General features: G+C 40.5%; 1 protein-coding gene across 6 annotated transcripts in view; it reads left to right on the top strand.

Annotated features, from left to right (window-relative positions):
* The window catches only part of atp11b (ATPase phospholipid transporting 11B), a 103,718-nt gene that overhangs the window by 26,969 nt on the left and 49,160 nt on the right, over nt 1–27,589 (top strand). For all 6 annotated transcript variants that reach the window (XM_067416376.1, XM_067416374.1, XM_067416378.1 and 3 more), the window contains exons 2-12: nt 5,686–5,802; nt 5,915–6,004; nt 17,570–17,650; nt 18,287–18,394; nt 18,561–18,689; nt 23,161–23,264; nt 23,350–23,397; nt 23,631–23,695; nt 26,698–26,779; nt 26,864–27,014; nt 27,118–27,315. In XM_067416376.1, coding sequence (XP_067272477.1) covers nt 5,686–5,802; nt 5,915–6,004; nt 17,570–17,650; nt 18,287–18,394; nt 18,561–18,689; nt 23,161–23,264; nt 23,350–23,397; nt 23,631–23,695; nt 26,698–26,779; nt 26,864–27,014; nt 27,118–27,315 — 1,173 coding nt within the window. The remainder of the gene's footprint in view (nt 1–5,685; nt 5,803–5,914; nt 6,005–17,569; nt 17,651–18,286; nt 18,395–18,560; nt 18,690–23,160; nt 23,265–23,349; nt 23,398–23,630; nt 23,696–26,697; nt 26,780–26,863; nt 27,015–27,117; nt 27,316–27,589) is intronic.

Below are 27,589 nucleotides of genomic sequence, written 5' to 3'. Positions count from 1 at the left end.
TACACTCTTAACATCAGTCAATCATAGGACTGTACCAGCAGCCATATCACCCTGCAGCCCAAGACTGGTTTCCCACTGAAGCTAAGCAGGGCTGAGCCTGGTCAGTACCTGGATGGGAGATAGGGCTGTCACTTTTTATTCGATATTCGAATATGCACTTGAACATGATGTGAAATATCCGTAATCGAACTATAAATAAGCTATCCGGTTTTTAAAGTGCCATGTAGCGCATTTTTTTACAGTCGGGTGCGTTTACATGGAGCACTGTAATCGGTTTAAAAGTCCAATATGAATGAAAATGCTCCATATAAACACCTCATTTGTAATCAAAATGCCCAAACTGAATGAAATTGTAATCGGTTTGAGAGGGGTGGATAAACCTTTTCATGAATCGATCAAACGAAACATTTCACCATGTACGACCTGAACTTACTTTTGAGTGTGCGTCCTTATATGACGAACACAGCGGCGCTTTCACCACTGAAGAGCACGCGTCGCGCTCATGCACCAAGCATGTTGACAAGAGAGGAAAGTACATTTTTAGAGCTACTGTGTTGCCAAGTCCGCGTTTTTTTCCCGCGGTTGTTTTCTATGTCCAAGGGTTGAGCAACTATTATGTGATATATAGACCCATGAGTGCGAATTTTAGCAGGCAATCTTGCCAAAATAACACAATTTACCCCCAAACACCATTTGTCCCCCCAGAGAAGCTATTGTTTAAGGGCTAGTAGTTGGCTGATTTTGTTGTAAAAACTTGGCAACCCTGCCTGCACGCGCGCTGGAATAAGCGATCTTAGCCAGTGTTGCAAAAAAATTTAAGAATTTATTGATACCCAGAGTACTTACCCAACATGATCATCATTTCTGAGAGAAATTGTGAAGGTGACTGCATATACAAACAAGCTCTCCATTTAGGATTCGAGTAAATATAACCCAACCCCCTTTGATGACGTGCATGATTACGTTCCTGTTAATCATCTGTCCGTCATCGTCTAAATGATGATTTCATTGGTCCGAACAGTTTCTGTTCGGGGATAATTACTCCTCTATGGATCGAGTACAGACTGAACTGCCCGACCTAAAAATGTTGTGGGCGGGGCTAAGTTCGGCTGGCATCCAGGCTAGTCAATTATAGTTCTTAGCAAGAAAATCGGAATCAGCAAAAATCGGGATCGGCTGATCTCACTAATAAAAAGTCGAAAATCGGCCAAGAAAATTGCAATCCGTGCATCTCTAACAAGTGCACTCCAACGAAATGTCGTTTGGAGCTAGCCTCCGGGCTGCAGCTATTACAAGCTCAGCCACCCGCTCTTCAGAGAAAACAAATTGCAGATTTTGCAAAGCATAGCTTACATACATACAAAAAAACACAGCACACACGTGGTCACGTGATTAATTTTTTTCTTGTTGGGTAAGGGAGGAAGAGAAGAAAGGAGGAGGCAGACGGATGGAGGGGGGATGGGATGGGGGTGGGAGTGTATGATGAGAGTCTGAGCTTGTGTTGTGAGAATGTCATCCATAACTTAAGATGTTTACAGTTCAGTTCTGTGGCTTGTCCTTGAAGAGAGATAAGGCAGTGCACGGGGAACGATAGCAGACCTCTCAACCGAGGGAAAAAAGGAGAAGGTGGGGGGTGAAGTGAAGCAATATTTTAATCCATTTAGTTGATCTTCGGTAATTTGTCCGGATCATAATCAATCAATCAGGCACTGATCCTCAGCCTTCTTGGCGTGCGTCCGGTTCATGGAATGACTTGGACATTTCATCCGATTTCATACCCAGACCGGTCATAATCCATAGAAGTTCTCCAGTCTGATAGACTTTCTGCGCCTCCACAGTCCGAGCTGAGATGTTGCGGTTCAGTTCATCGATCTGTGTCACTCTCTGATCTAATACCTTCAGTCGGTCACACACATCCCCGAAGCACCCTTTCATTTCCACAGACAGCGGCTGGGTGAATGTGCTGGCAGCTGTCTTAAAGGTCCCGTTTTTCATGTGTTTTTGAAGCTTTGATTATGTTTACAGTGTGCAATATAACATGAGTTCATGTTTCACGTGTAAAAAACACTATTTTTCACACAAATGACTTATCTATACAGCGCTGTTTCCTCTGTCCTAAAAACGGCCTGATGATTTCCTTGTTCTGTGAAGTCCCTCCTTCAGAAACACGTAACGAGTTCTGATTAGGCCAGCGCTTCCCGCACTCTGATTGGACAGCAGCTTAGCGCACTTTGCCCGGAAAGGTCCCGCCTCTCACCATAACGAGGAGAAGCAAGCGCTGAATGCGCGCTCTTCTCCACGTGGGAGAGCAACGAGACCACTCCCCCTATTTTGCGTGTTCTTGTGGGCGGAGGGTTAGTCAACAAACGGCTCTAGTGACCTCATTATAGCAGGAAGTGCAGGGGTGTAGTCCAAACCGGTCGTTCGCTGTAGGCTTTGAAAGGAAACTTCTGTTAAATTAAATATCTCACTAGGCATTGAACTTTGAGCTTTATCATTTTACAGGTATTATTTATTATTTTATTAAGAACAGGACCTTTCGAGATCTTCCGATATGTCAGGGCAATCCCAAGGCTGAGGAATAGGCCTAGTCAATAAATTAATTAATCGCACGATTTAAAAAAAAAATGAGCTCGATAATTTTTCCAGCCGCGATAATTTCCATTTGCATGCTTGCTTGTTTTCCTCGTCTCTTTCGCTGACGGTGGCTCTTCCGTTTGGGGAGGTGTTTATACTCGATGCGCAGCTGGCTGATGAGAAGTCATGCTCGGCCAGACTCGCCTGAACTCGAGCTTCTTCGGTTGCGGTAAGTTTTAAAAATTTGACGTGCAGACCGCCAAGCGAGATAGGGCCTCGGGCACTCCGCGTTGACGTCATTTTTTTCCGTGCGCACCCTCGCGCTCGTGCGGACCTATGGTGTGGACACGTTGGGTATAAACAAAGAGCTGCACGGAAGTTGGCAGTTTGATAAATGCAAGGTAATTCTTCAGTTAAATCTTTGTGCTAAAAAGGACATTATTACTGTAGAGATAGCAATACACAATCAACTTTGTTTGTCATCAATGTCTTCTCTCTCGCTGTATCAAAATCTCATCTAGCTTTCCTCAGAGATGGTCAAGTTCAGTTTGTGCATGATTACGTGATATAATTAGTATTATTATTTTTTATACTGTATCCTAAATTGTGGATAATAATTAGGCTATAGTCTATATCATATGCTGAAGTAAATTTTTTGGAGTGTTAAAGGTGCACTATGCAGCTTTCCGTCCACTGGAGGGCGCCTATTCAAAACAAATGCGTAGTTTGATGACGCAAAGTGTGAGCACAGCATCTTGGGACATGTGGTCTTCACCTCACAGCCGGTGGAAAATAGGACTCGGGCAGAAATCATGTTAATGGATGCAGTTATTAACATTACTGTAGTCTAAAGCAGAGCAGGAGCGAGTGTTGTGGAGCTGAGCACAGCTGCTGGAGCGATTGTTACACAAATACCCGCCTCGCGAATACTGGGACTTTTATTATGACGGGACGGGACAGTCGCAGGGCGCCTTCACATATCCGCTCTTCCGGTTATGATTATAAGGTAATGGAGCTCTGTTTATCATATTAGATACATTTAAGTGTGTTTAAAACAATGTTATGACGTTACTCCGTGCGTTCACTTGTTCACACTGCTAAGAGTAAAGCGCTCCTGCCAAATTAAAGCCGAAACCGAGGGTAACGCAGATATGACGCAATGGACAGGCGACTCCCTCAAATGCAAGGCTGAAACGTCCCGGTCCTCAGTTAAAATAGCAATTTTCTCACAATTTACAAATAGTTGGAAACATCTGGGATATTGTAGGTACTCAACTGAACAAAATATATAACACCGGCCTAGTGGTTTTTGGATATTTTACTGCAAAAATACTACATAGTGCACCTTTAATGATTAAAAGAAGAAACAACAACCATACAGAGCCGAAAACCGTAACCCTTAAACTGCAATATGAGCCGAACCGTGGGTCTAGTGAACCGAGCCGCCCCTAATATCTGCCTAAAACACAATCATCCGTTGCAGTTTTCATCGATTTTATTTATTGGATATGGTATTTATTCAAGTGCATTTTTTGTAAACAGACTGAGATTGCAGGCAGACAGACTCGTTTTTTTGGTTGTTTTGTTTATTTATTGTGGATATTTAAAATGTTTTTTTGTTATCAGTGTTAAATAGTCTTTAGAAATAAAAGTTTATTGGTCTTTGAAAAGGTGCCATTATGCCATTATCATTATTTTAGATGAAAATGGTCTCAGAACCACAATATTAGCGTTTATCTCAATAATTTCTTGGCCAATTTATCGTCCAGCAAAATGTGTTATCGTGACAGGCCTACTGAGGAATAGGAACCCCGCTATCAAAAATACAAAGATGAATGTCCTCTACATCCTCCACAGACAGGGCTTGTTCCAGGCGTCCCGCATGTAGCCCGCAGCGAAGGTCCCGTCCGGGCAGGTGGGCTCTCCCAGCGCACCCTTCCTTAGTGGGAAAATCTTGTCAATTGCGCTGAGTGACCAGTTATCAATTCCATTTCAGTATTTTCAGGAGTCCAGCAAGCAGGGGGTCAGAGAAAAAAAGTTGACAAAACAAAAAAGAGCAAACGCTAGAGCAGAGCGGGAGCAGTGAGAAAACACATCTGCCCTGTATGAGAACAGGAAGTGGAAGAATCAGAGCCGGAACCGACACTGAGTATCAGATCGGTGCATCCCTATTATTACGGTTTGTGCTGCACTCGTGTCCTAATATTCAAGTAAAGTAAAATTCACACAGAAACCTGCGTGGGGCGCTTGTCAAGCTGACCGGCACAGGCCTGCATTTGACTATTTAAAGATCCCTTCTGGTGGAAATCACGTTTTTAATGTTGTTTATGTGTCTATGTGGTGTTTTTAATATGCTTTAAGACAAACCATGTGCAAACTCAGAACTATTGCTGAGTATTTTCTCTTTAAAACTGCAGTGAACCAAACACGGTTTGAATCGCTGGTGTTTCTGACGTCACAAACTAACCAATCACGTCACAAGAGGGGCGGGGGTTATAATAAACTATATGCCTTTCTCCACTTACAATCTATGATGTCCAAAAGCGTTTCTGAGGATGCTGATCGTTAGAAGGCAGACTGAGATGGCAAACAGGAACATGGTTTGTCTAGACGGTTAATATTGTCTGCGCTTCCGATGATTATTATGGTAATCTGCAAGCAGTGCAAAAAGATGATCTTTGAGTTGATCAGTGAGTCTTCGGCATCCATGCGATCACAAAGCCTGTTATTTTATATTTGAGAGCATCTTTGGAAATATTTTCATGAATCCGCCCCTTCATTTCCACAATCTTGAGTCACATATGTGCGTCTGACCCGCAGACCAAAAATAAAGTCTGAAAGCAATAGGAATTCAATATTAAGTGATTTAGCTCTCATGCGCAGTGAAAGTGCCTCCCATAATGAATTGTTTGCTGCACACTAACTGAATTAATAATGACTTTGGCAGAGGGTTATGCGCGCCCATCGGCCTCTCCGCTTCAGCTTACCATTTTTCCATAAGCTTTAAGATTATATCGCTGTTTCACCAACAGATATTACATTATCTATAGCTCTCTAGGTGAATCTTTGACCAGATTTCCCTGACCCATCTCTCCTCATCTCTTCCAGGGCTTTGACCCTCCCCATCAGAGTGACACGCGCACCGTTTACATAGCAAACAAGTTCCCACAGCATGGCCATTATATTCCTCAGAGGTTTGCAGACAACAGGATCATTTCCTCCAAGGTAAGAGCAGATGAATGTGCAATGAATTTAACTCACGTCACATGTTTCCCTCCTCCGACTGAGAATTTGCCAGTAAAATCCTCTGTACGGTTGTTGTTTTTTCTCTTTGTAGTACACCATATGGAACTTTGTGCCCAAGAATTTGTTTGAGCAGTTCAGAAGAATTGCCAATTTTTATTTTCTCATCATCTTCTTAGTTCAGGTAAGCTCTCAGTTCACTCACAACCTCATTCATATTCTCAAGATACCATATGCAAATGAAATTACTCATTTATTTATTACTTTGTGCAACTGTTAATCATATTGAGTCAATAAAAATGATGATGTGCATTTGCAAATCATAGTTTATGAATAGGACTTAGGCTAGTTTGAATAATTTGCTAATATATGAGCTTTCGTTTGAATGTGAATTAGCTTGCAGATTTGTCACTCATATTTTGTAAATAAATAAATTGAGACCATTTGATCACCATAATCCTTGATTTAAAAAAATAATGCAGGTTCAGCATCATCAGTGTGTTCCAGTAAGTAAAGATTATTGACTACAAACACCGTCGTATGTTAAAGTACAACACGACAACAAGCACTGTTCATCCCAACTGAAATCACTCTCGCCTGAAATATGATATTATGCTCTTAATATGCGTTATTAGGCCTTCTGAAGTGAATCGTTGCATTTGGGTAAGAAAAATATCCAAATGTAAAACTTTCTGAATTAAATTTCTGGGCCATTTTGACTTTAAATTATAATGTACAAACTTTTAGGGTTGCCGAGATTTTTCTAGTTTTAAACTATTCTTGTCAACTAGTCGCATGTTTGATATTAATTATTTGGCTTTTTTGGACGGAGAAAGAACATTATATGTTACATTAGCCAAGGCTTGACATTAAGCATGTTCATGTGTTTGTCCTTTGGACAAGTAAATCGTTCATTCACTTGTCCAAATAAAAAATTAGCTTGTCCGGAAAAGTTTTTTTTTTTTTTTGTATGTGCGTGTGTTTGTGTGTGTTGTAAATATAATTCATTCTGAAGCATTATTCTCACCAGTGTTCACTCAGCTTTGACATATTTAAATCTGCATATTTGTGATCATTTGAAGTGTATGATATTTTTACATTTTATAAAGGGCATTTTCCCCCTAATCTTATTAAGTACGGCTATGCTTCAGGTTTCATTTTATATTGTTAAATTTTATCAATACATTAAATTAAATAAGACACAATAAGGGCTGTTACCAATCAAATTAAATAATTTACAACTGCTTTAAATAGTGTTTTGAGATTTGTAGTTTTGAATAGACATAGAAATGTTGGAAAGTATGTTTAAATATGAAACTAAATCTCCAGTAGGTGGCAGCAGGTGGCCATCTTAATGAGTGAGTCATTGAGTCGTTCATTCAAATGATTCATTCAAACACTGAATCGTTCAGTAACACACTTGTTGCTGTGAGACACGTTACGGTTCTGCTGTGAACGATTTTCGCTGCTGAAATCGAACAAACACACTCAATATTGCATCTAAAATGTAAGTGACTTTAAGTGAATGTTAATGTAAGTGAATTTTCAGTCATGATGGTATTCAGGAAACGCTCTAGTGTTGTAGTTTCTCGTCGAAAGGCTGCACGAGCTTCAACAGCGCGACCTTATCGTCAGTTCATTATTTATTATCATCCACTATCGATCGCCACTTACACTAAATTAATGCACAAACATTCTTGCATTTTGGTGATTCGCTAACGTTAGTTATTTTTTGTTTTAATCAGGCTCCTGTCCGTCGGGCAAGTAAAATTCTCTTTCACTTGCCCCTTCAAAAAATCCACTTGTCCCAGACAAGCGTTAATGTCGAGCCCTGCATTAGTTATGTTTTCATCCATTTGGGGATATTGCATAAAAACCGCTAGATGGAAATGCAAAAATGTGCATATATTCTAAAAATGTGCAAAAAAAAATGTATGCACTCAGTTGAGTTGTTCAACTGTTATCAGTGTTTTATTCAATAAGAAAATATGTGCAATTTGTGCATAAACTGCGATGGAAACACTGAATAAATTATTTAGTGTGCATCAAAAAAGAAAAGTGACTGCGATTGGACGGGGTAACTCGACCAGTCTTGTTGCAAAGCATCCGAAATGCCTGAGCCAAAGTCTGTCCTCAAAGTGGTTCGGTCAAAGTGCCGCAAGTCATTTTATTATATACACAAATTATACAAATTACAGTGGCTTCTCCTACTGCAGCAACTTCCATTTTTCTTAGTTTTATTTAGTGGCAGTTTATCAGGAAGTGACGATTTCTAACTGGATGGAAATGGTGCTTTATTCACAAATGGTTTTTGTGATATTCCAATGTTGCGCACAAGTTAAATTCGCCACTTTGGATGAAATTAAGCACGTTAGTGAATCACTTGACTGAATTAACTCATTGTTTTTCATTATGCAAAACGTAAGCGTTTCAGGTTTCTTCTCACAATACCCTCAGCACCATTACAGAGCTTTTAAAAAGGACCTTTAAAAAATAAAACCTATACAGACTTTTGTGTGCTGGAGAAACCATTAAACTTAGCGTATAGGACACGGCTGTCCAAACTCGGCCCTGGAGGGTTTAGCTCCAACTTGCCTCAGCACACGATCTGTTGGATACCAAGTAAGACCTTGATTAGCAGTTTCAGGTGTGTTTAATTGGGGTTGGAGCTAAACTCTGCAGGACAGGCCCCCCAGGAGCAGGATTAGACACCCCTGGTGGAGGAAAATGCACACTGAGCCACATATTGCACTATCAGCCCATTTCTCCTTCACCACAGAGTATGCGTTAAAGCAGACCTGTTTATTTATTTATTAGTTTATTTATACAGCACATTTCATACACCATGGTAATTCAAAGTGCTTTACACAGAAAAGGGAATTAAAATGATCCCAAATAAAGGAAAATTAAAAGCGTTATAAGAGGAATTTTAAGGGAAACGATGATGGTTATAAATGGAATTAAACAAACAAAAAGATGATGATAGATAAACTGGCAAAAACGTGTTTTTCTGTGAGATTTTCCCTTGTTGATTGTGCTGTCTGGTACAATATAGGCCAAGAATACACACAGCCGTATTGTGCCATCAGCCCGTTTTGTGTCATGGTTTCTCCGCCCACACAGAGGATGCATTAAATTGGACATTAGGCCTTGATATTAATAGAGCTACTGCCCTAAACAAAGACACATTTTGAACATGTGTAGGAACCCTGACTGTACTATTTTAGCTTCAACACACACTCTTGGAGATGTGCCTAATAGCTAGTAACGCTGGGCTACTACTTGCTTGTTTCAAATGTAGAGTTAGGTATTGTTCAGGTTTTTTTTACGGTTCCGGTGCCTAAACAGTGCCTGAATCGATACTTTTTTAAGAAAGAGCCACAAAACGATGGTGGATGACATTAAATAATGGCTTTTTATTGATTTTTGTTTTTTAATTATTTAAATTGAACAATGTATTAAAAGTTCAAAATATACTTAAAGGGGGGGTGAAACACTCAGTTTCAGTCAGTGTCATGTCAATCTTGAGTACCTATAGAGTAGCATTGCATCCTGCATATCTCCGAAAAGTCTTTATTTTTTTAATAATTATATAAGAAAGATGCGCTGTTCCGAGTCTTTCCGAAAAAAGCCGAGCGGGTGGGGGCGTATCGTGTGAGCGGAGCTAAATAATGACGTGTGCGCGCTGCTGCTATGTTGAGTCGAGTGCGTCGTAAAGCTGTGTCATCCCTAACAGCGGGAAAAACTTTATTCAAAATAAAAATATGGCTTTTAATCAGATACAGCCATACATCTATGATCCGGAATCAGACCCAGAGGCTGCAGTTGAACAGGAGCAGCAGCAAAAACGACTAGAGCAGGACGTCTCTATGTGGTACAAGTTATACACTAACTATATAATATGCTTAGCGACTTGTGTTATTTACATATTTATACTTGAATTATATCGTCGTATTTTTGTCTTTGAAGGTGTACATGTGGTAAGTGCAGTTGTGCACGTGTGTGTGTGTGTGTGTTTACGCGTGGTTTGTGTAGACAATTGTAACGTTAGTAAGCAGACTGGTTTTGCACGGCAGGCTAGATAGAAAGATAGATAGATAGACACGGAATAGTAGCACATTTGAATGAAGAAGCGCGCTTATTTAGTTCAACATATTTCCCCACTCTTTGTGTATTGTTGTTTGGAGTGCTTTTACAATACACAAACATAAAGTTACACATATAGTGGCCAGCTAAACAAATGTACACGCACTACACATCGCCTTACTCACAGCCTGCGGTTCTAACGTTGGGACCTTTATCGTTGGGACTGCTCCATCATTCAGCATTAGGCGATCGGAAAATCCGGCGTCGAGCTGGGCCTTGTTTATGAAACAGTCGGCACCGAAATGCAGCGAACAGATATAAACATTCGCGCAACTCAGTTGCTGATCCGGAAAAGCAAATTCCATCCACTGTTGCCTTAACGCGGGGTTTTGGGGGAATCTGTGCAGGACTGTCTTGGTCTGGCAACCAAAAACGCACTTTTTTGGTGACATTGTAATTGTGCACATCACCTGTGCAGCGCAGCCTACGAGCCCCGCTTTGATGGGCGTAGCCTGTTACTTTCGCTCTCTCCCTCTCTCTCTCTCACGCGCTTCCGGTAGAATTGTCCGTACGGCCCATACAAGGAAATTCCGCCCCCGTTAACGTCAAAGGGGACGCATGATCGCAAAAAACTTGCCGAAACTTATGACTAACCGGAAGTAGTATTTTTGACAAAGAAATACTCCCATCAAACGTCCACCTTAACTTTTGAAACTTTGTCCATGTTTAGGATGGGATTACAAGTCTTTAACAGTGTAAAAAGATCAGTATGCATGAAACAGCATTTCACCCCCCCTTTAATTATATAAATAGATACAAAACACAATTTACTTAAATTCACAGTAAAGAAAGCCACCTAACCCAACTACAATAGGCCTAATTTAACACTAAATAACAGCGCTAATACTAGTGATATTACAGGACTAATAATAGCAACGTAGTCTGTTGGTTGCTACAAACCAGCTTCAGTTTAGCATTATTTTACATATGCAAGTAAAATTAATTAATTAAATTTTATTTAATGGTATAAACTCTAATACTGATCTGCCAACATTGTTGCTATTGAGAATGAGGACAAATGTCATGGTAGCTCGCTGTCACGTGATAAATTGGGCGGTGTTTGGGCCCGTCCACCATTTTGGGATCCGACGCTATCGGTTGCCAGGGGCAACACTAAGAGCAATACAGAGATCGGAGCAGGAAAGACGGCTCGAGGAATTATCACGTCGTTTAAACTGAGAAATTTTAAAATGGAAAATAAAAAGAAATGGTTAACTACAGGGAGAAATTGTTACCAGCGCCAGGCAGGGGTATGTAGAGGAGCTGATTGATATCAAAAACGTCAATCCATACGAGCTGCCTGCAGCAGAATGGAACAGAGACCTAACGTTAGACGCTTTAACTTACTAACGTTACCTTGCACATTCCTGAAATGTTTATATATATATTTTTTGTGCATTCTGAATAATAAATAAATATATCTCCCCACTATCCTGCAACAGTCTAGTGCTCGTCCTCTCATTAACAGTGTTTTTCTCATACTGACCATATTTTATACCTGATGACAAGTTTACATTTCTAAATGAATTCAACTAATAAAAAGGAACGCTTGTGTGCGCTGGTGCTTTTAGTCCAGTCTTAAGTAGACTAAATGCTCAGTACGTACATGTAACGTTAGAGGAAAATGACAATCAACTAGCTATAGGCCTAAGTTACTTTGAATATGAATCATTTTGGCATTAACATGTAAATTACATAGAATACAATTGGACTGCATTTATATAGCATTTATAAAATGTTTAATACAAATAAATAAAGGATTGTGTTCATCAGATGTCAACACACTCCAGCATCGCGGCACTAGTAAGATGACTGACGGCGTATGTTTACCAGCAGCTGCTGTCTCAGATCGGCTGGGGTGGATTAAAACTTCATGTTCCATTAAGTTTGGAAAATTATGTTCATGGTCATCATCAGAATATCTCTTCTCCGGTCTCTGTATGAATACAATACCTGGCGGACCATCCTCCTAAAATGGCGGAAGGAGGCGGGGAGCGGTGTCGTGACGACATCTCCTCATTCTCAGTATGATAAATTAAAATAAGCTGATAACATCACTGTTTTCTCCAGAACGACTGTACAGCCAAATCAAATTTTGTTGCAATATTATCCTGTTTGACACTGAGAAGCTGCTTTGAAACAATCGGGATTGTAAAAGCGCGATATAAATAAAGCTGATTGGTTATTTTGCATTAATATGACCACATTATCTGGCTTGGAACACATCGCGTTGTTGTTTCCATGGTAACGCGTCGTGCTTCTCACATGACAGTGACACACAGCAGCCGCAAAAGCGCTGTATGACAGCTCAGAGCTCAGCTGTAGCGGTTTATTTAGTTTTTAGTTATTTTTTTCTTTTTTTATTCAAAATATTCACAAACTTGTTACAGCTATCTGATATTCTAATTTTCAGATATGTTTAAGTGAATGTGTTCTGTCATAATGATCATGTTAGTTGATCTTTAATGTGCGATGGGCGCCGCCATGTTAGTTTGCGCCTCAGAGAATCGGATCTGTCGGATTTACATCCCATAAATTCATCCTCGTCTCACAAAATTCATGAAAGTAAGTGACCGGTGAACTAGAGAAGAATAGAGTAAACTATATAGTAACTTATATAATGTGTGTCTGATATGAATAAATTACAGTCAAATTATAACTGTCAGAAAAGAGTTATTGCCACTTCCAAAGACATCAGTGTGTTTTTGCTGCTACTTCGGTGCATTTAAATGTCTGGAACCTAAAATAAACATGATGTGGTTAAAACACTGAATCGTCTGTGTCTCTGACTGTGTCTGTGGCTATGGCTGTGTCTGTGGCTGTGGCTGTGTATGTGGCTATGGCTGTGGCTGTGTCTGTGGCTGTGGCTATGTCTGTGGCTATGGCTGTGTATGTGGCTATGGCTGTGTCTGTGGCTATTGCTGTGTATGTGGCTATGGCTATGGCTGTGGCTGTGGCTATGGCTGTGTATGTGGCTGTGGCTATGGCTGTGTATGTGGCTATGGCTGTGTCTCTGGCTATGTCTGTGGCTGTGGCTGTGGCTGTGGCTGTGTCTGTGTCTCTGACTGTGTCTGTGGCTATGGCTGTGTCTGTGGCTGTGGCTGTGTATGTGGCTATGGCTGTGGCTGTGTCTGTGGCTGTGGCTATGTCTGTGGCTATGGCTGTGTATGTGGCTATGGCTGTGTCTGTGGCTATTGCTGTGTATGTGGCTATGGCTATGGCTGTGGCTGTGGCTATGGCTGTGTATGTGGCTGTGGCTATGGCTGTGTATGTGGCTATGGCTGTGTCTCTGGCTATGTCTGTGGCTGTGGCTGTGGCTGTGGCTGTGTCTGTGGCTATGGCTGTGTCTGTGGCTATGGCTATGGCTATGGCTGTGTCTGTGGCTATGGCTATGGCTATGGCTATGGCTGTGTCTGTGGCTATGGCTGTGTCTATGGCTGTGGCTATGTCTGTGGCTGTGGCTATGGCTGTGTCTGTTGCTGTGTCTATGGCTGTGTCTATGGCTGTGGCTGTGGCTATGGCTGTGTCTATGGCTGTGTCTATGGCTGTGTCTATGGCTGTGTCTATGGCTGTGTCTATGGCTGTGGCTGTGTGTGGCTATGGCTGTGTCTATGGCTGTGGCTATGTCTGTGTCTGTGTCTATGGCTGTGGCTGTGGCTGTGGCTATGGCTGTGTCTGTTGCTGTGTCTGTTGCTGTGTCTGTGTCTATGGCTGTGCCTATGGCTGTGGCTGTGGCTGTGGCTGTGGCTGTGGCTGTGTCTGTGTCTGTGGCTGTGTCTATGGCTGTGGCTATGTCTGTGTCTATGGCTGTGGCTATGTCTGTGGCTGTGGCTATGGCTGTGTCTATGGCTGTGTCTATGGCTGTGTCTATGGCTGTGTCTATGGCTGTGTCTATGGCTGTGTCTATGGCTGTGTCTATGGCTGTGTCTATGGCTGTGTCTGTCTGTGGCTATGGCTGTGTCTTTGTCTGTGGCTGTGTCTATGTCTGTGTCTATGGCTGTGTCTGTGTCTGTGGCTATGGCTGTGTCTATGGCTGTGTCTGTGTCTATGGCTGTGGCTGTGGCTGTGGCTATGGCTGTGTCTATGGCTGTGTCTGTGGCTATGGCTGTGTCTATGGCTGTGTCTGTGGCTGTGTCTATGGCTATGGCTGTGTCTGTGGCTATGGCTGTGTCTATGGCTGTGTCTATGGCTATGGCTGTGTCTGTGTCTATGGCTGTGTCTATGGCTGTGTCTGTGGCTGTGTCTATGGCTATGGCTGTGTCTGTGGCTATGGCTGTGTCTATGGCTGTGGCTGTGTCTATGGCTGTGTCTATGGCTGTGTCTGTGGCTGTGTCTATGGCTGTGGCTATGGCTGTGTCTGTGTCTGTGTCTATGGCTGTGTCTGTGTATGTGTATGTGTCTATGGCTGTGTCTGTTTATGTGTCTGTGGCTATGGCTGTGTCTGTAGCTATGGCTATGGCTGTGTCTGTAGCTATGGCTGTGGCTATGGCTGTGTCTATGGCTGTGGCTGTGTCTATGGCTGTGTCTATGGCTGTGTCTATGGCTGTGGCTGTGTCTATGGCTGTGGCTGTGTCTATGGCTGTGGCTGTGTCTATGGCTGTGTCTATGGCTGTGGCTGTGTCTATGGCTGTGTCTGTGTCTATGGCTGTGTCTGTGTCTATGGCTGTGTCTATGGCTGTGGCTGTGTCTATGGCTGTGTCTATGGCTGTGTCTATGGCTGTGTCTATGGCTGTGTCTATGGCTGTGTCTATGGCTGTGTCTATGGCTGTGTCTATGGCTGTGGCTGTGGCTGTGGCTCAGCGCCAGTCAAAATGTGAAAGCAAGTTTGATGGCACCGAAATCTGCTTTCTGATTCGGGCCGGTACATGCTGGTTGTATAGGTACCGGTGCTATATTAGCACCAGGTTTCGGTACCCAACCCTATACAAAAGATAAGCCATGTTTGAGGTCAATGAATGACATTTGCACATCATCTTTTTGGGGTCGTCCTTTACTCTCTCAATGATCCCACACTTTGGATTTCCTGCCGGGCATAATTACCACATGGTCCAGCCATGCTGACAATATGGGCGGCTGTTTTTCTGAGACCAGCCGTCGATTAAAATTTGGTCGACTAAGCCTCTTTTTGTCAGGTTAGAAACAGGAAATAGTCTAAATTTTGTGAGCAAAAAAGGTTCATTGTCTATTGCCAATAGTGTAATGATGTTTGAAGCACAGCTCACACAGAGGTCACTTTCAAACCAAGCAGCCGAATCCATGTGACCAACTTTTGAACCCATTGCAAAATAAGCATGTGGATGTGAAATTCCCTATCGTGTGGATTCCTATTGAAATGACTGATTTTGTGACCACGCCTTAAAAGCCATTGCAATATAATAAATATTTTATTTTGCCCATGTAGTAATGGTACAAATATTGAGTAAATGTTTAATATAGCAAGCACTCAGAAATTCTAAGGGTGCGTTCACACTTGTAGTTTGGTTAGTTTGGTTAGTTTGGTCCAAAAACAAAACAAAAAACTATATAGTCCTGGGGGCGTATTACAGAAAGATCTTAACTTTAGAATCCTATCTTATCTGTTTGGTAACCATGGCCATTTCAGTTAGGACCGAATTTAGGACAAAGGCTATTACAGAATATCATTTCTTAAATGCATAATCCTATCTTAACTATGGTTAGGAAACGGGTATTACAGAAGCATCCTAACTCGACAAAAAATCCTAAAAGCTGTCTTAACTTTAGGACAACCCCACTGATGTCGTAACTTCAAACCTTTTAGAAATCCAGCGGTAAAAATCACAGTACACAAATCCTTTTTCGAGAGAGCGTTACATTTGTTAATGATATAATATGACGAGCAGCGACGTTTTGATGGTGGAGATACTTTTGGAAGACCCAGCTAGCGCTGTGCTTTTGATGATAAAATGCTTGTAAATATTATACAGACTCCCACGACACATGGTTTTGCAGTTAGTTGACAAATTGCGACCAACATTACCGAGCCCAACGAGCCGTCATGGAGCATTAGCCTACTGGTCCACTGTGTTATAAAGTCGCAGGACGTGGACGTTGGTATTCACAAATTTAAGGACCGTCCCTAAAGTTACATACGACATTGGTAACATATACTACACATTCCTTACTTTAATAGCGTTTGAACGGACTATGTAAAAGGTGTGCATCATAGCTCACACCGAGATGAACACTTTACAGTTGGTTTTGATACCGTCATTCCGTTCAAATGCTATTAAAGTAAGAAATGTGCATAACAATGTCATATGCAACTTTAGAGACAGTCCCTACATTTACGAATAGCGAACGTTTTCTTGTCCTTTTTTTTCTTTTTAAAAAAAGGCGATTTATAAAACAGGCTTTAACTTTTCAACGGAGCTTATCAAAATATACATTTCTTCCGCATTGGAAATAAAAGCACGCTGTTGTTTCTTTTTTTTTTTTAGGTTTACATCAGAAGCAGTTTGCGAGTTGTTGGTTGCTTAGTAACAGACCTGAGAGTTGATTACTAAACCTCGATTGAGCTGTTTAAGAATTCCTAACTACAGATAAGATGAGATTTTGTAAGATAGGATAAGAATCCTAAATCAAGTTAAGATTTGCTTCTGTAATACGAAATTGTGAAAAATCCTAAATTAACTTATCATATCTTAAGATAAGGCCTAAGATAGAACATTTCTGTAATACGCCCCCTGGTCCGCTTAGCGTTCCCACTGGCATTTTTAACAGCGACCCTAAAGTTACCGAACCAAAGGCATAGGGAGAGACGCTCACAACCTGATTGGCCGGCTTATATGACGTAGGAGCTGCTTACCGAACATTCAAAACAATGCTGTGTGCTGATTAAACGCCATCATTTTATGCGTGTACATATGGCATTATTTTTTTTTACCAGCTGAGAACTCATGAAGAGCTCATGAAATGTTCAAAACATTCAAGACGGCTGCAGGATTTCCTCCGTTGTGCAGAAAAGAGACGGCCGTTCTGTCGTCTGTACCGACTAATGGGCAACAAGTCCTTTGATGAGAAGAACCAGGTTTGCTTTTTGTGCGTTTCTTCTAGCATTTTCGAAATCTGCACGTGGGACCAAATATTGATGAGGCAACTCCTCGTTGCTCTACGTTTGCCCTCTAACGTTAACGTTATTCAATTTGGATACACCGATCGATCTTTCCGTGTCGTCAAATCAGCTGACCTGCAGCGGCGCATCTTGTGACATTACGTCCGTTTTTTTGGTCCATTTACATGTCTTTGGTCCGTGTTGCGTTCATATATCAATCGAACCGCACCAGAGTTTGTCTGGAAGCGAACCGAGACCCATCTTTTTAGCGGTCTCGGTCTGCTTATTTGGTGCGCACCAGGGTTCGGATGGCAGCGTTCACATATCTTCAAATGAACCGCACTAAACGAGCAATCGCACCAGGGTTCGTTTTAATCCAACCAAACATGACAAGTGTGAGTGCACCCTAATATTAAAAATGATAGTGTATGTTTCTTCATTAAACACGTTTCCTTGATCTACCAGAGGAAATGTCTGGAGGGTACACTAAACTTCTGCTCTGTCTAACCAGATACTCTTTCTCCCCTACAGTTAATGATAGACACTCCCACTTCCCCTATTACTAGTGGACTTCCTCTATTTTTTGTCATCACAGTAACTGCCATCAAACAGGTGAGCACATGAGCGTACTCCAAATGCCGTGTTTTGAGCGCTTATGCACTGCAAAAAATGCTTTTCTTATTTAGTATTTGTTTTGTTTTTCCAGTCCAAAATCTAAATATTCTTAAATCAAGATGCATTTACTAGATAAGTAAAGTGACATAAGATAGTTTTGCTTGTTTTCTGGGGGGAAAATCTAAGTTTTTGCTTAAAAACAAAATTATCTACCAATGGGGTGAGAGAAATTATCTTATTTCTGTTTAAGATGGAAACAAAAAACTAGATTTCAATCAGAAATAAGATAATTTTTATCACCCCATTGGTAGATCATTTAACTTGTTTTAAGCAAAAACTCACTCACTCACTCACTTCATTTTGATTTTATTTTTAAGAAAGCAAGGGGAAATATCTTGCGTTTTACTTATAACTTATAAAAGTTTACTATGATTATTTTTAATGCATAAATGTACTAAAATGCATCTTGATTTAAGAATTTTTAGATATTTCGACTTGAAACAAGACAAAATTACTAAGTAAGAATAGCATTTTTTTGCAGTGTGTATGACGTCTAGACCACGTATGATTGGAGGTCAACCGTTTATTGTCTTTTTTTCTTTATCCCACACACACACACACACACACACACAGGGCTTTGAAGATTGGCTGCGGCACAAAGCTGACAATGAAGTGAATGGAGCTCCTGTATTTGTTGTGCGCAGCGGCAGTCTGGTCCAGACCCGGTCCAAGAATATCCGAGTGAGTTTCAGCCAGCGACACTGAGGATCTCATTGCTAATCAACCAGACGTTCAAAAAATAAAAATAAATGCTTGCAGTCATGTTAATAAACACACTGCCTTTAAGATCCATTTAATGATGTTGGCTGATCTTCCTCGTACTGAAGTTCGCCCTGTGTTCTTGTAGGTAGGTGATATTGTGAGAGTAGCCAAAGATGAGACGTTTCCTGCAGATCTGGTGCTGTTATCATCAGACCGGGCCGAGGGGACGTGCCACATCACCACTACCAGCCTGGACGGAGAGACTAACCTGAAGGTCTGTGTTTTCTGCCCGTAGACAATGGGGTCTCAGTAAAGTTATCAGAGCGGTTAATGAATCAACATGTGACTCACTTACTGAACTGCAAGTTGCCGTCACTTTCAACGATATCCATATTGAAACAAAGCACTTTTTTTTGGTTGGTTTTTGCTTGGACTGGTTTTGTCAAAGTGAGCCAGCACTAAGCTCAGCTGTCATGTTTATATGAGTAGCGGCAGTCGAGTCACCAACTGTCGAGTCTCGAGTCCTAGTGTTCCGAGTCCGAGTCACCAAAGAAGAGTCAGAGTCGAGTCCACGTCGAGTCACCATTACCTGAGTTCGAGTCAGAGTCGAGTCTCGAGTCCTGTGTTCGAGTCCAATTAATTGTACTTTAAATTATCATTTATTTCTGTGATCAAAGCTGAATTTTCAGGATCATTCCTCCAGTCTTCAGTCACATGATCCTTCAGAAATTATTATAATAATGACGATTCATTATTAAAGTTGGAAACAGTTCTGCTGCTTAATATTTTTTCATAACCTGAGATACTTTTTTATAATACTTTGATGAATAAAAAGTAAAAAAGAAAAAAGAAAAGCAAATGTTTTAAAAATATAACTCTTTTATATCAACAATATACACTACAGGTCAGTAATTTAGGGTCAGTCATTTTTTTTTCTTATTTTTTTTAAATAAATCAATAATTTTATTCAGCAAGGATGTGTTAAATTGATAAAAAGTGACAGGAAAGGAGATTTATATTATTTGAAAATATGTTTTTATTTTGAATAATTATTTTGAACCTTTTATTCATCAAATATATTAGTCAGCAGAACTGTTTCCAACACTCATATTAAATCCTCATCTGAGAATGATTTCTGAAGGATCATGATCACTGAAGACTGGAGGAATGATCCTGAACATTCAGCTTTGATCAAAGAAATAAATGATCATTTAAAGTATAATACATTAAAATATATATATTTTAAATTGTAATATATCACAATATTAAAAAAAATTCTGTATTTTTGTCAAATAAATGCAGGCTTGATGAGCAGAAGGAACTTCTTTCAAAAACATTACAGCAATGTGTCCAAACCTGTACTGTAGGCAAATACATTTGAAAGAATTGTTTATTGCTGCTTCCATAGACACATTAGTGTATTTTACAAACTATAAATGTATTAATTTGCTATAAATTATATGTATTTAAATATCTGAATGAAATCTAAAATAAACATAAGCGGGATTAAGCGCTGAGCGCGTCCGTCTTTGGCTCAGCGTCAGCCATTGCAGAAAGCACAGTCTGAATCTGGCAGTTATGTCCCGTCACTGTACATTCGCTTCACTGTACGTGGACATTGTCGACGTCTGATGCCAAATTGGCAGACATCGCCCAAACCTAGCTTCCTCTGTTTATTATCATACATGCATTAGTCAATAATAGTTTCTGCATTTTCCTAATGACAACATTTAGACCCCGAATAATGCGGAGAATGCGGCGTAAAGTGGGTGACTTCAGTGAGTGTGTGGTCAAGCAGGAGGAAAAAAATATCACGGTTCATGGCTGGTCTCGGAGCCCGAAACAGGAAAAGTGTAACATCTTATATCAAATTTTATAACCTATCTAGTCAGAAACAACGTAATTCATTTGATGAATCCTCAAGTCCGATTTTATATATCCTTGAGACTCGAGTCCAAGTACGAGTCATCAGTCCGCGAGTCCAAGTCGAGTCACGAGTGCAGAGAACGGAGTCTCGAGTCACGAGTCCAGAGAACGGAGTCTCGAGTCGGACTCGAGTCCGAGTCCAGGACTTGAGTACTCCATCACTGAGTAGCGGTCAGACTCGGTCAGAGTTAGTGATGCATAAAAATTTGATTTTTTTTTTCGAGTAGCCTATAGTGACGTTTAACCCTTCCTCGCATCCTGTAACAAATCCTTCCCTCGTAGGTCAAAATGACCCAAAGCCCTAAAATTATACTTATTACATGTAGCTTAGAAAGCTTAGATTTGTTCTATTTTTTAATGCATTTTTGGGAGATTTTATTTACCTTTAAAGTACTAGATTTTACCAGTGAATAATATAATTAAAGCACATTCTTCGCATTCTTTCAACTTTAATTCAAAATAACTCCAATACATGCATAACCAGCTCAAATCTGCTCATATTATCTTACACTGGGTCAATTTTGGTGTCTCCTGTGGGGAAAAAAAAGATTATAACATGATATTTCATGACTCTTGCCACTAGATGGCATTCAGATACACATGTGGACTTTATAAAATATTTTTTTTGGTAAAGTTTTAGCATTTTTAGTTTTAATTGAGCATTTTGCATAGGTTGTTCTATTTGCACTAAAGCATTCATCGCATTGCATTCATTCCTAAAGGGGTCAAATTGACCTGCAAGGAAAGGATTTGTTACTTTTTAAAATGTCAACCACAAATCTCCTCAAATCCAGTCAATTTTTTGGTGTATTTCTGGTTCAAGTGTGACAAAAGTCCTGCGGTCTTGGACGATGAACACTCATTTTCGGGTCAAAATGACCCGAGGGAAGGATTGAGCGTTTCTCAGATGGTGCATTTTGACTGTGTCAGTGTCTGTTTCATACACACAACATGATTAAACAACAACAGGTAAACATGTCAACCGTGTGGAAAATATTAATTTCTTGATTTTAATCAAAACTGATATGGATCTCAAGATCAATCTTTAAGTCTGTGCTATTTTCTGTTTATTCATAAACAAAGTTAAACATGAATTGTAGCTTATTTGACATTGAATAAATGCAATTAACTTTGTGCTTTGTTGCTGTTTATATGAAACATCTCAGCTTTCAATTTCTGTCAATTTTATCTTAAAATACAAGCAAAAAATACTGTTTTAATGCGCTAATGTGGCGTGACCAACCGCTGTAGCGCCGCAGTTCAAGTGGCACGTGAATAGATCATCTATTGCTTTTCTCCAAATAAACATGAATGAACATCAGAAGGTATGTTAAAAGATGCAGAACAACTTACCAAATTCTTTAGCATGTCTCATGTAGGGCTGTCACTTTTTATTCGGTATTTGAATATACATTCGAACATGATGTGAAATATAAAAAATGAATAACCCGATAGTTTATTTCCAGTCGGGTATGTTTACTCAGAGCACTGTAATCGGTTTAAAAGTTCAATCCGAATGCTCCATATATTTTATTCCTCAATCGGAATAAACATGCCCAACCCGAATGAAATTGTAATCGGTTTGAGAGGGGTGGGATAAACCTTTGCATGAATCGATCAAACGAAAAATTTCACCATGTACACGACCTGACCGGATTACTTTTGAGTGTGCCTCATTATATGACGTGATACAGCCGCGCTCGCATGCACCAAGCTATAATGTTGACAAGAGAGGAAAGTACATTTTTCTGAGGGATAAACTTTTTATTTCGTAAGAAGTTATGAAGATAATGTTGGCATACTGACACTGTCACTAAACCTACCCATGCATTTATAAAACCGTATAAAGATGTATGAGACGGCGGCCGTTGAGAGTTGCTACGACATCCGTAAACACATTCAGCTGCTGGAGAGGACGGCGTCCACATTTCTGATGCGGAAGATAAACTCAAATATATTCAAATACATAGCTTGATATTTGATATCCGTTCGAATTAAAAACAAAAATTAAATGACTGCCCTAATCTTGTAATCGCTCAACCAGTGTTTAAACTGCGGAGAGACGTCAAAAATGTAAATTTACCTCCATAAAGCCATTAAATGCCCATAAACTCGTTACTGAGCTAGAAAGAATAACTCTAACAAATAGTTATTGTTAAAGGGGTGGTTGCATGCGATTTAACTTTTTTTTTAACTTTAGTTAGTGTGTAATGTCGCTCCTTGAGCATAAACAGTATCTGCAAAGTTACAGCGCTGAAAGCTCAATGCAAACGGAGATATTGTCTTTTAAAGTTACGGCAGTTTATTGCCTACAAAAAAAACGGCCGGTTTGGACTACAACGAGCTTCTTCCTGGGTTGGTGACATCATAAACCCTTGCTAGTCTCCGCAGATGTGACTTCTGCCCGTAATGGGAAGGGGCGTGGCCTATCCGGCAACCTGTGCTTGGCACTTCAGCCAATAAAAATACAGGAATCTACATTTGGCCATCTAACCAATCTAAGACCATTGCGTTTTTCAGAGGGATGGGCTTCATAGAAGCAGGAAGCAAACGAGCCGTTCAAACGACAGTGGAGACAGCAGTGTGGAATAAAGGGAGAATAGAAGAAAAATACAGCGTTAAAAAAAAAGAATCATTAAGACGTTAAGATGATGTTATTCTGCGCCCCATAAACACAACCAAGCCTAGAAAAAACACAGAACCACCTCTTTAAGATGATTGATGATTTTCTGCTGTCTATACAGTGGGACTGTTGTAAAATAGCATTGATGTGCTGTTGAGGCCTCTGACACTGGATCTGCTCTCTATGCTGTGTGCAGACGCATTATGCGGTGCCAGAGACGGCGGTGTCTCAGTCGGTCTCTCGGCTGGAGTCTCTGCAGGCCGTGGTGGAGTGCCAGCAGCCGGAAGCTGATTTATACAGGTAAAGCCACTGAAATCCTGCCCACACTCAGCTGTACAGTGCTGCTCATCCACAAGTCCTGACACAGCATGTTCTCACTTATCAGGTTTGTCGGGAGAATAACGGTAACCCAACAAGGAGAGGAGATCGTCAGGTGAGACATCAGAGATCAATACGGTTTTTACTGGAGCATTGAACATTTATCAGAGAAACAGGCTGAACACAAATGCATTTAAATATTTATCAAATGTAAAAGTTTCATTTATTTATTATTTAATTTTTTAAATATTTATTTATTTTATTTTTACGTTTTTTTCATTTATTATAAGTAAAGTTTGTGTTTTAAGCATTTAGGTTATTTATTTATATTTTTGTTACTCTTTTCAGACCTTTAGGACCAGAGAACCTCCTGCTTCGAGGAGCAAGATTAAAAAACACCAAAGAAATATTTGGTACGACATTCACATCATTGTTTATTTCCAATTTAGGACGTTTAGAGTCAACATGACTTCAGAATTGACCAGATTTACTTTCATAATATATGTTTGCGACTTACTGCACATTACACCACAATAGGGCTGCCTTAACTAAATATTTTTTTATAGTTGACTATTAGTTGTTAATTTAAAGGGATAGTTCACCCAAAAATGAAAATTAGCCCATGATTTACTCACCCTCAAGTCATCCTAGGTGTGACTAACATTCTTCTTTCACACAAATAAAAATTGAGTTATATTAAAGAAGTCAGTGGGTCTGTTTACATGCACGTTCTTAAGCCGATTACGCTTAATAAGCCGACAATGAACGTGGTCATGTAAACGCGGTAACCTGTTTTCTTTTATCGGAGTAAGGTCATAAACGGCGTAAGCATAAACCGGTCGGGACAGGGAGTTTTTTGCCTCTTACCCTGATTTTGCGCTGCATGTAAACGCATTAACCTGCTTTCTGTCGGCTTATTGAAGTGCACATGCGCGATAGGTGACAAAAACACAAACTTAGAGCAGATTTAAACGCATCCAGACAGAGCCAGCGTTTGCATGAAATAAGGACATATATCACAAACGCAGACTCTTTTAAGACCCAGAAAATTGTAAAGATGTGTTCTCATCTCATGCAGCAGAAGTAGAAGAGGTTCAGTCAAAACGCTTCATCTGGAACTGATGAGGGATAATATGAGCCGTAAGTCTCCCAATGACACGCTTTATTAACATCACAACTGACGTAACATTTGAAAAACTCATGGTCAGTTTTTTCACTCAGTGTGAGAAAAATGTCATGGACACCTAATTTTAATTTTTGGGCGAACTATCCCTTTAAGCGATTTGTCGACTAATCGCGTGTTTGTATTAATTAGGCAAATCATAATTAATGAGCCTTTAATTGCCTATTTTTCCCCCTTAGGGTTTCATGCAACCAGGACCAGATTGCAAATATTAAGTGAAACACTGGGTAGAAAAGATGTTATTAATTAAAAATTATAGAAATTTCTATTATAAAAAATCTCTTATTGTGGGATTTGAATTCTTGTAATCTGGCAACCGTAAGCATGAAAGCTCGTAGAGTCCTTATATCTCGTCTTTAGCCATGGTTGAAAAGGTCGACAACGAACATTTATCTTCATAGATCTCCGTGACGAAACAAACACTACTCAAGCAACTCTCCATTTCTGCTGACATCGTCACCTGTCCAACTCTATGAACTGTCAATTGAGAGGGTTAACATTTTAAAGGAATTGAGATTTAGGGTATTATCAGTACAGGTCCTTCTCCAAAAATTTGCATATGTGATAAAAGTTTATTATTTTCCATAATGGAATGATAAAAATTAAACTTTTAAATGTTTTAGATACATTGCACACCAACTGAAATATTTCAGGTCTTTTATTGTTTTAATACTGATGATTTCGGCATACAGCTCATGAAAACCCAAAAATCTCAAAAAATTAGCATATCATGAAAAGGTTCTCTAAACGAGCTATTAACCTAATCATCTGAATCAACTAATTAACTCTAAACACCTGCAAAATATTCCTGAGGCTTTTAAAAACTCCCAGCCTGGTTCATTACTCAAAACCGCAATCATGGGTAAAGCCGGGTGCACACTGTGCGATTTTGCCCACGATTTGGCCGTCTGAGACAAATTTAGCAAATCCTAAAAGATTCCTCTGATCTTAGGCTAAAATCTGACGTCTTTGATCGTTAGTTTGACATGTTTACCGGCAGTCGATTCTGAACGAATAGGCTGTTCCCAGAGTGCTGTATCAAGGCACCTCAGTGGGAAGTCTGTGGGAAGGAAAAAGTGTGGCAAAAAACGCTGCACAACGAGAAGAGGTGAGCGGACCCTGAGGAAGATTGTGGAGAAGGACCGTTTCCAGACCTTGGGGGACCTGCGGAAGCAGTGGACTGAGTCTGGAGTAGAAACATCCAGAGCCGCCGTGCACAGGCGTGTGCAGGAAATGGGCTACAGGTGCCACATTCCCCAGGTCAAGACACTTTTGGGCTACAGAGGAGCAGCACTGGACTGTTGCTCAGTGGTCCAAAGTACTTTTTTCGGATGAAAGCAATTTTGCATGTCATTCGGAAATCAAGGTGCCAGAGTCTGGAGGAAGACTGGGGAGAAGGAAATGCCCAAATGCCTGAAGTCCAGTGTCAAGTCCCCACAGTCAGTGATGGTCTGGGGTGCCATGTCAGCTGCTGGTGTTGGTCCACTGTGTTTTATCAAGGGCAGGGTCAATGCAGCTCGCTATCAGGAGATTTTGGAGCACTTCATGCTTCCATCTGCTGAAAAGCTTTATGGAGATGAATATTTGGTTTTTCAGCACGACCTGGCACCTGCTCACAGTGCCAAAACCACTGGTAAATGGTTTACTGACCATGGTATTACTGTGCTCAATTGGCCTGCCAACTCTCCTGACCTGAACCCCATAGAGAATCTGTGGGATATTGTGAAGAGAAAGTTGAGAGACGCAAGACCTAACACTCTGGATGAGCTTAAGGCCGCTATCGAAGCATCCTGGGCCTCCAGAACACCTCAGCAGTGCCACAGGCTGATCGCCTCCATGCCACGCCACACTGAAGCAGTCATTTCTGCTAAAGGATTCCCCACCAAGTATTGAGTGCAGAACTGAACATAATTATTTGAAGGTTTACTTTTTTTGTATTAAAAACACTTTTCTTTTATTGGTCGGATGAAATATGCTAATTTTTTTAGATTTTTGTGTGTTCATGAGCTGTGTGCCAAAATCATCAGTATTAAAACAATAAAAGACCTGAAATATTTCAGTTAGTGTGCAATGAATCTAAAATATATGAAAGTTAAATTTTTATCATTACATTATGGAAAATAATAAACTCTCACATATGCTAATTTTTTGAGAATGACCTGTATTTCTGCTTTAATTTTCTGAAGTCCTTCAGCGCTTTGGCTTGAGTGTAATTGGTATTGTATCTTGCAGGTGTGGCGGTGTACACAGGCATGGAGGCCAAGATGGCTCTGAACTACAAGTGCAAATCCCAGAAGCGCTCCGCCGTAGAGAAGTATGTCACATGACAGCTTTCCCTCAGCAGTTCATTAATGCTCTATTAGTACATCATCTCACTTTTGTCTCTTCTTTCTTGCAGGTCCATGAATACGTTTCTCATCATCTACTTGTGCATTCTGCTGTTTGAAGCCATCCTCAGCACCATTTTGAAGTACGCCTGGCAGGCAGAGAACAAGTGGGATGAGCCGTTTTACAATCAGAAGACCGATCAAGAGAGAAACAGCAGCCAGGTCACTAGAAAGTGTCTACACTTAGCTGATGATGTTATAGTATTACATTTATTATGGCTCCAACACCAGACGGTTTTAATCAAGTTTGACTTTCTACTCATAGATTTTGAAGTTTATTTCCGACTTCCTGGCTTTCCTGGTGTTGTACAACTTCATAATCCCCATCTCGCTGTATGTGACTGTTGAGCTGCAGAAGTTTCTGGGCTCTTTTTTCATTGTTTGGGACTTGGATTTATATCATGAAGAGAGTGACCAGAAGGCTCAAGTCAACACATCAGACCTCAATGAGGAACTGGGCCAGGTGTGTGTGTGTGTGGGCATGTTTTTGTGACATATGGGACACAAATGTGTATAATGACATGGGTATGACACAGGTATTACAAGGAGAAGGTGAAATATGAGGACATTGGCCATGTCCCCACTTTTTAAAATGCTTGTATATCTGTTTTTTTTTTTTAGAAAGTAAAAATGCAGAATGTTTCGTGTGTGTGTGTGTGTGTGTGTGTGTGTGTGTGTGTGTGTGTGTGTGTGTGTGTGTGTGTGTGTGTGTGTGTGTGTGTGTGTGTGTGTGTGTG

The sequence above is a fragment of the Pseudorasbora parva genome, chromosome 14, assembly GCF_024679245.1.
Source record: "Pseudorasbora parva isolate DD20220531a chromosome 14, ASM2467924v1, whole genome shotgun sequence".
NCBI lineage: Eukaryota > Metazoa > Chordata > Actinopteri > Cypriniformes > Gobionidae > Pseudorasbora > Pseudorasbora parva.
This window is presented reverse-complemented; position numbering and strand designations above follow the sequence as displayed.